This window comes from Cherax quadricarinatus, chromosome 59, assembly GCF_038502225.1.
Source record: "Cherax quadricarinatus isolate ZL_2023a chromosome 59, ASM3850222v1, whole genome shotgun sequence".
In the NCBI taxonomy this organism is placed as follows: Eukaryota; Metazoa; Arthropoda; class Malacostraca; order Decapoda; family Parastacidae; genus Cherax; species Cherax quadricarinatus.
Window position 1 is genome coordinate 8,165,824 of NC_091350.1, and position 8,367 is coordinate 8,174,190.

The window sequence follows — 8,367 nt, forward strand, 5'->3', positions numbered from 1 at the left end:
ACAATAGTGTTTTCTACTTAGTCTTCCTGTACATACCGATTCTATGAAGGTTTTATATCTCCCTCATTTACACCTAAGCTGGCCAGGAGTGTCTGGTACCCATGTCTGTTAAAAATAAAAAAAAATTTTTTTTAAATATTAATTAACCCAGTGACAAGTGAAGTGTGTGGGAGAGGGGAAGAGGAAAACTAACCAGTGATATTGATCATGACAGTAGAAACTGGAGTCTGAGCAGAATCTATAGATAAAGGTTTTTATTACCAGTATTATTGATAACCATATTCGATTATAACACAACAGACAAAGCTTATAGTTTACAGAATTGTTCATTACTGTTATGATCCAGTGAGTAAACTGACTTCAGAAGCAACAGACAAAATTCTGGTGCTACAGTACTTCTCCATTATTCTATGATAAAGACAAAACAGTTTCATTATTTGGATTTACTAGCCAATCAGCATTACTGGACACACTATCCCATATTAGCCCATTAAATCAAGGCTTAATAGCATAGTAGAACCCCCGTATCCGTGGATTTGGTTTCTGCTTTTTCAGTTATCCATGGTTTATTTTGCTTAATAATGACATCAAAGCATAAAAGTAGTGATGATGGCAGTTCTTCAAAGCCTAAAAGAAGTTGTGAAGTGCTTCCAATCCATGAAACATGCTAATTCTCGATTTATTGTGCATAATTTATCAATTAAACTTTATCATAGGTATGTATGTAAACAAACAACGACATATATATGGTTCGCCACTATCCATGGTTTCGGGTATCACAGTAATGTTTAATTAATTATTGTAATTGTAAAGCTTAATTAGCAAACTGACACTGATGCAAATGGGATTAACACTTTCTTTTGAATGAATAACTTTACCTGTATGGAATTTTAGAAAAGAAAAATGTGAACTCAGTACACAATGTCTTATTTACTGTATCTACAGTTCATGACCAGTTTTATTAATACTTTTTTACCATTACATTTTTAATTTATTCAAAAAAGCATCTTGCCATCATATATATATATAAGACAGTGTAAAATATGCTGTCAAAAAATCTTTCTGAAAATAAGAAAAAAAATTTTGGAGTGAGATAAACAAGTTAAGAAAGCCTAGGGAATGCATGGATTTGTCAGTTAAAAACAGAGTAGGGGAGTTAGTTGATGGGGAACTGAAGGTATTGGGTGGATGGCGGGAATATTTTAAAGAACTACTAAATGTCGATGAAGAAAGGGAGGCAGTAATTTCATGCACTAGCCAGGGAGGTATAACAACTTTAGAAGTGAAGAAGAGCAGGATGTGAATAAGGGGGAGGTGTGTGAGGGATTACGTAGAATGAAAGAGGGTAAAGCAGCTGGAACTGACGAGATCATGAGAGAAATGTTAAAAGCAGGGGGAGATATAGTGTTGGAGTACAGTGGACCCCCGGTTAACGATATTTTTTCACTCCAGAAGTATGTTCAGGTGCCAGTACTGACCGAATTTGTTCCCATAAGAAATATTGTGAAGTAGATTAGTCCATTTCAGACCCCCAAACATACACGTACAAACGCACTTACTTAAATACACTTACATAATTGGTCGCATTCGGAGGTAATCGTTATGCGGGGGTCCACTGTAGTTGGTGTTTTTGTTTAACAAATGTATGAAAGAGGGGAAGGTACCTAGGGATTGGCAGAGAGCATGCACAGTTCCTGTATATAAAAGGAAGGGGAACAAAAGAAACTTAAAATTATACAGGAATAAGTTTGCTGAGTCTAGGTAGTAGGTTGGTAGACAGCAACCGCCCAGGGAGGTACTACCGTCCTGCCAAGTGAGTGTAAAACGGAAGCCTGTAATTGTTTTACATGATGGTAGGATTGCTGGTGTCCTTTTTTCTGTCTCATAAACATGCAAGATTTCAGGTACATCTTGCTACTTCTACTTACACTTAGGTCACACTACACATACATGTACAAACATATACAGTGGACCCCCGCATAACGATTACCTCCGAATGCGACCAATTATGTAAGTGTATTTATGTAAGTGCGTTTGTACGTGTATGTTTGGGGGTCTGAAATGGACTAATCTACTTCACAATATTCCTTATGGGAACAAATTCGGTCAGTACTGGCACCTGAACATACTTCCGGAGTGAAAAAATATCGTTAACCGGGGGTCCACTGTATATACACACCCAGGGCCGGATTACCGTATAGGCAAACTAGGCATTTACCTAGGGCCCCGTGGTCCAAGGGGTTCAGGGGCTCATCCAAGACTGCGCACATGGTGCAAGTGCTTTATAAAGTGATTTATAAAGGGAATAATAGTGCTGTAGTGGCTATGCTGAATATAATAGGTACATGATGTCACTACTTTAATAGCCTAATCTAGTAATACTATGCTGTCTTGAGTTTATTCTCTTTAAAATGCATGATTTAACAAGATAGTTATAATGGCTGTTGGTAAATGGTTTTGGTTGTCTTGATGTACTTTCCCTATTAAATTTAAACTAAATAGCCAGAATGTATTTAATTAGACCTTAAACAGGCTCACACCGACCCCCCCCCAAACTAGAAGGGGTCACTTCGCTTACCCGTAACTCAAAGGGGCCCCGCCAATCTGAATAGCCTAGGGCCCGGAGACTTCTTAATATGGCCCTGTACACACCCATCTGGGTTTTCTTCTATTTTCTTTCTAGTTCTTGTTCTTGTTTATTTCCTCTTACCTCCATGGGGAAGTGGAACAGAATTCTTCCTCCGTAAGCCATGCATGTTGTACGAGGCCACTAAAATACCGGGAGCAAGGGGCTAGTAACCTCTTCTCCTGTATATATTACTAAATGTAAAAGGAGAAACTTTTGATTTTCCTTTTGGGCCACCCCGCCTTGGTGGGATACGGCTGGTGTGTCGAAAGAAGTAGTAGTTTGCTGAGTATACCAGGTAAAGTGTACGGTAGGGTTATTATTGAAAGAATTAGAGGTAAGACAGAGGGTAGGATTGCAGATGAGCAAGGAGGCTTTACAGTGGGTAGGGGCTGTGTAGATCAAGTATTTACATTGAAGCATATAAGTGAACAACATTTAGATAAAGGTAGGGAAGTTTTCATTAGACAAGGATGTGTGATGTCACCGTGGTTGTTCAATATATTTATAGATGGGGTTGTAAGAGAAGTGAATGCGTGGGTCTTGGCAAGAGGTATGGAATTAAAAGATAAAGAATCAAACACAAAGTGGGAGTTGTCACAGTTGCTCTTTGCTGATGACAAGGTGCTTTTGGGAGATTCTGAAGAGAAGGTGCAGAGGTTGGTGGATGAATTTGGTAGGGGATGTAAAAGAAGAAAATTAGAAGTGAATATAGGAAAGAGTAAGGTTATGAGGATAACAAAAAGATTAGGTGATGAAAGGCTGGAGATCAGATTGGAGGGAGAGAGTATGGAGTTGGTGAATGTATTTAGATATTTAGGAGTGGACGTGTTAGCAGATGGGTCTATGAAGGATGAGGTGAATTACAGAATTGATGAGGGAAAAAGGGTGAGTGGTGCACTTAGATGTCTGTGGAGACAAAGAACTTTGTCCGTGGAAGCAAAAAGGGGAATGTACGTATGAGAGTATAGTTGTACCAACACTCTTGTATGGGTGTGAAGCATGGATGATGAATGTTGCAACGAGGAGAAGGCTGAGGGCAATGTGTGGTGTGAATATAATGCAGAGAATTCGTAGTTCGGAAATTAGGAGGTGTGGGATTACCAAAACTATTATCGAGAGGGCTGAGGAGGGGTTGTTTAGGTGGTTCGGACATGTAGAGAGAATGGAACAAAACAGAATGACTTCGAGAGTGTATAAATCTGTAGTGGAGGGAAGGCGGGGTAGAGGTCGGCCTAGGAAGGGTTCGAGGGAGGGGGGGTAAAGGAGGTTTTGTGTGCGAGCGGCTTGGACTTCCAGCAATCGTGCATGAGCATATTGATAGGAGTGAATGGAGACAAATGGTTTTTAATATTTGACATGCTGTTGGAGTGTGAGCAAAGTAACATTTATGAAGAGATTCAGAGAAACCGGCAGGTCGGACTTGATTCCTGGAGATGGGAAGTATAGTGTCTACACTCTGAAGGAGGGGTGTTAATGTTGCAGTTGTATAACTGTAGTGTAAAGCACCCCTCTGGCAAGACAGTGATGGAGTGAATGATGATGAAAGCTTTTCTTTTTTCGGGCCACCCTGCCTTGGTGGGAATCGGCCCATGTGTTAATAAAAAAAAAATACATGGATTTAGAAAAGGTGTATGATAGAGTGGATAGGCGAACAATGTGGCAGATGTTGTAAGTATATGGAATAGGTAGTAAGCTACTAAATGGCAAAAAGAGTTTTTATGAAGATAGGAGGCTCAGGTTAGGGAGTGTAGGAGAGAGGGAGATTACTTCCTGGCAAAAAGTAGGTCTTAGACAGGGATGTGTAATGTCACCATGGTTATTTAATATATTTATAGATGAGGTTGTAAAAGAAGTAAATGCTAGAGTGTTGGGGAGAGGGGTGGGATTAAATTTTGGGGAATCAAATACAAAATGGCAGTTGACAGTTACTTTTTGCTGATGATACTATGCTTTTGGGAGATTCTAAAGAAAAGTTGCAAAGGTTAGTGGATGAGTTTTGGAGGGTGTGAAAAGGTAGAAAGTTGAAAGTGAACATAGATGAGAGTAAGGTGGGTTGTAAATGCTGTGGCGAGGAGGCGGCTGGAGACAGTGAAGATGTCATGTCTAAGGGCAATATGTGTAAATATTATGCAGAGAATTCGGGGTGTGGAAATTAGGAGGAGGTGTAAAGTTACTAAAAGTATTAGTCAGAGGGCTGAAGAGGGGTTGTTGAGGTGGTTTGGTCATTAAGAAAGAATGGAACAAAGTAGAATGACTTGGAGAGCATATAAATCTGTAGGGGAAGGAAGGCGGAGTAATGGTTGTCCTCAAAAAGGTTGGAGGGAAGGGGTAAAGGATGTTTTGTGGGTGAGGGGCTTGTACTTCCAGTAAGCCTGCATGAGTGTGTTAGACAGGAGTGAATGGAGACGAATGGTTTTTGGGACCTGACGATCTTGGAGTGTGAAGGGATTCAGGGAAACCGGTTAGCTGGACTTGAGTCCTGGAAATGGGGAGTACAATGCTTGCACTTTAAAGGAGGGGTCTGGGATATTGGCAGTTTGGAGGGATTTCTAAACTGTCGTATATGAGCGCCTCTGCAAAGACAGTGATTGAGTGCCCCTTCTTTGGATCAAACTCCACTGCCTTCCATTTCCCAGATGCTGTATGATCCCTATGTGTTTAGAGGTTCCCCCTATATAATAATAATAATAATAATAGTTCATTTGTATAAAGACAAAGGGGATAAAAGAGAGTGCAAAAATTATAGGGGAATAAATCTGGTGAGTATACCTGGTAAAGTGTATGGTAGAGTTATTATTGAAAGAATTATGAGTAAGACAGAGAGTAGGATAGCAGATGAACAAGGACACTTTAGGAAAGGTAGGGGGTGTGTAGACCAAGTGTTTACAGTAAAACATATAGGTAAACAGTATTTAGATAAGGGTAAAGAGGTTTTTGTGGCCACTTGCAGAGGTCACCGGATATAACTGTTTGTGACTTCTTTCTTTGGGGGGTACGTGAAGAGCACAGTTTATGCACCACCACTACCTGCAACCCTGGAGGAGCTGAAAATTTCGATCACGGAAGCAGTTCGCATGATAACACCAGACATGCTACAAAGCGTATGGACCGAACTGGACTATCACATCGATGTTTGCTGAGCAACCAGAGGGGTGCATATTGAGTGCCTTTAATGCTACCCTATACCACATGAAACTGAATGAAATCCTGCATCTAAAGCTACTAATTGTGAAAGAATATTACAACATAGTTACACGTTATACCTGTTTGAAATCAGGGAGTGTTTTTGTGGACTCTCTGTACAATTCCATTGAGAAGTGGAGAAGAATTCTTCCTCCATTAGCCATGCATGACATAAGAGGCAACTAAAATGCAAGGAGCAAGGGTCCAGTAACCCCTTCTCCTGTATAAATCACTAAATGTGAAAAAAGAAAAACTTTCTGAAAGCGTTTTTCTTGTTCAGGTCACCATGCCTTGGCTAGAGATGACTGGTGGTTAAAAACAAAACAAATACAAGCAGCACAAACAGCTTTCTTCAATAAGTTAAAACAAGTAAAGTTTTCAGTACTCACCGTAGTGTATGATCCAGTCCTGTGCCTCTCTTTTCCTCTGTAGCTGTAACAGCTTGAGCAATGTGTGGGAGACAGTCAACCAACAATTCCCTGTGTAGCACCCCCAAAACACTCAACACTCGGAACAATCTTGCTGATGACCAGGACACATGTTGCACTACCAGCTGTCTCACACATTTCACCAGTTTACCTCTGAATACATTAGAAAACCCTACATTAAGCCAATCAAGATAAGTGTTAACTGTGGCATTAATGTCTGACAAGTCTTCTTTGACTTTATTATGGAACAGAAAAGCTTTTGATCAATTAGCATGCAGATAACCACATTAGCTGAGAACATGCAAGTCACAGCAGCAACAAAAAAAAAAAAAAATGACACTGCAGAGCACTTTTGTGATTAACCACTTTCTTAATCTTCTTATTGTCCTTTTGCATCAGTGGCTCTGGAACTGGTGACAAAACTTAATGACTGACATGTTAATTTATTCAGCTAAACTTTGCTCTGTAGAATCACTGCCAAAAATGCTGCTTAGAGGGTTTACGATTTGCAATTATTTGCATATTCCTGTACTATTTTATTTCTTTCTAGCTCTCAAAAGTGCAAAACCATCAAACTGAATTACTGTACTAAATTTAATATGCTATTCAAAGACAATGAGTGTTGTTCATGTTGACACATAACAGCTGTAGTCATGCATTACACTATGTGATGCAGCTGTGAATCCCACCTCTCAAGAAATTATACAAGATCACATTCAAATACAAATAATGTACAAGACCTTTTAAAGTAGCCATTCCATTATTCTGACAAAAAAAAGAAAAAAGAAAAAATTTTGAAACTAGCTGTTTAAAAAATACACTCTCCTGACAACACACACTGATGGGCACTCACAAGTGAATGATGCTCAGAAAGCTTCAGGGTTTTTGTGATACATACAATATTTAGCGAGATGTAACTGCAGTTTAATGAATAATAACAGATCACGGAGAATGCCTTGAATTGATGTGGAACAGATAAATAAGGAAATTACACTGAAAACTGGTAGTAGTATAAGTAATGTGGTAACTCGGTTATAAACTGAATGGATTGAAATCTATGCCCCTCAGATGTTCCTTGATGCTGGAGAAGCACTCGTAATTCAAGGAATTGGACTTACCCTCCCTTCTTTGGATCAAGCTCTACTGCCTTCCATTTCCCAGATGCTGCATGATCCCTATGTGTTTAAAGGTTTCCCCTATATAATAATAATAATAATAGTTCCTTTGTACGAAGACAAAGGGGATATAAGAGAGTGCAAAAATAATAGGGGAATAAGTCTGTTGAGGAAGTTCCGGTGAGATATAAGCGACTATTAGCAGAAAGGTGGGCTAGTGCAAAGATGAGTAGTGGGGGGGTTGAAGAGGGTTGGAATAGTTTTAAAAATGCAGTACATGTATTAGAATGTGGGGTGGAAGTTTGTGGTTATAAGAGGGTGGGGGCAGGAGGAAAGAGGAGTGATTGGTGGAATGATGAAGTAAAGGGTGTGATAAAAGAGAAAAAGGTAGCTTATGAGAGGTTTTTACAAAGCAGAAGTGTTATAAGAAGAGCAGAGTATATGGAGAGTAAAAGAAAGGTGAAGACAGTGGTGAGAGAGTGCAAAACGAGAGCAGATGATAGAGTGGGAGAGGCACTGTCAAGAAATTTTAATGAAAATAAGAAAAAAATTTGGAGTGAGTTAAACAAGTTAAGAAAGCCTAGGGAACATATGGATTTGTCAGTTAAAAACAGAGTAGGGGAGTTAGTAGATGGGGAGAGGGAGGTATTAGGTAGATGGCGAGAATATTTTGAGGAACTTTTAAAAGTTGAGGAAGAAAGGGAGGCGGTAAATTCATGCACTGGCCAGGGATGTATACCATCTTTTAGGAGTGAAGAAGAGCAGAATGTAATTGTGGGGGAGGTACGTGAGGCATTACGTAGAATGAAAGGAGGTAAAGCAGCTGGAACTGATGGGATCATGACAGAAATGTTAAAAGCAGGGGGGGATATAGTGTTGGAGTGGTTGGTACTTTTGTTTAATAAATGTATGAAAGAGGGGAAGGTACCTAGGGATTGGCGGAGAGCATGTATAGTCCATTTATATAAAGGGAAGGGGGACAAAAGAGATTGTAAAAATTATAGAAGAATAA

General features: G+C 39.6%; 1 protein-coding gene across 7 annotated transcripts in view; it reads right to left on the reverse strand.

Moving 5' to 3' along the window:
* The window catches only part of LOC128698778 (protein MMS22-like), a 91,499-nt gene that overhangs the window by 555 nt on the left and 82,577 nt on the right, over window positions 1–8,367 (reverse strand). For 6 of the 7 annotated variants that reach the window (XM_053791157.2, XM_070097696.1, XM_070097697.1 and 3 more), the window contains 2 exons: window positions 6,202–6,393; window positions 1–105 (listed from right to left, as the gene is read on the reverse strand). The exon at window positions 1–105 is cut by the window's left edge and continues 27 nt beyond it. In XM_053791157.2, the coding sequence (XP_053647132.2) occupies window positions 42–105; window positions 6,202–6,393 (256 nt within the window). In that variant the 3' untranslated portion in view covers window positions 1–41. The remainder of the gene's footprint in view (window positions 106–6,201; window positions 6,394–8,367) is intronic. The other variant, XM_070097695.1, reaches the window with a different exon arrangement.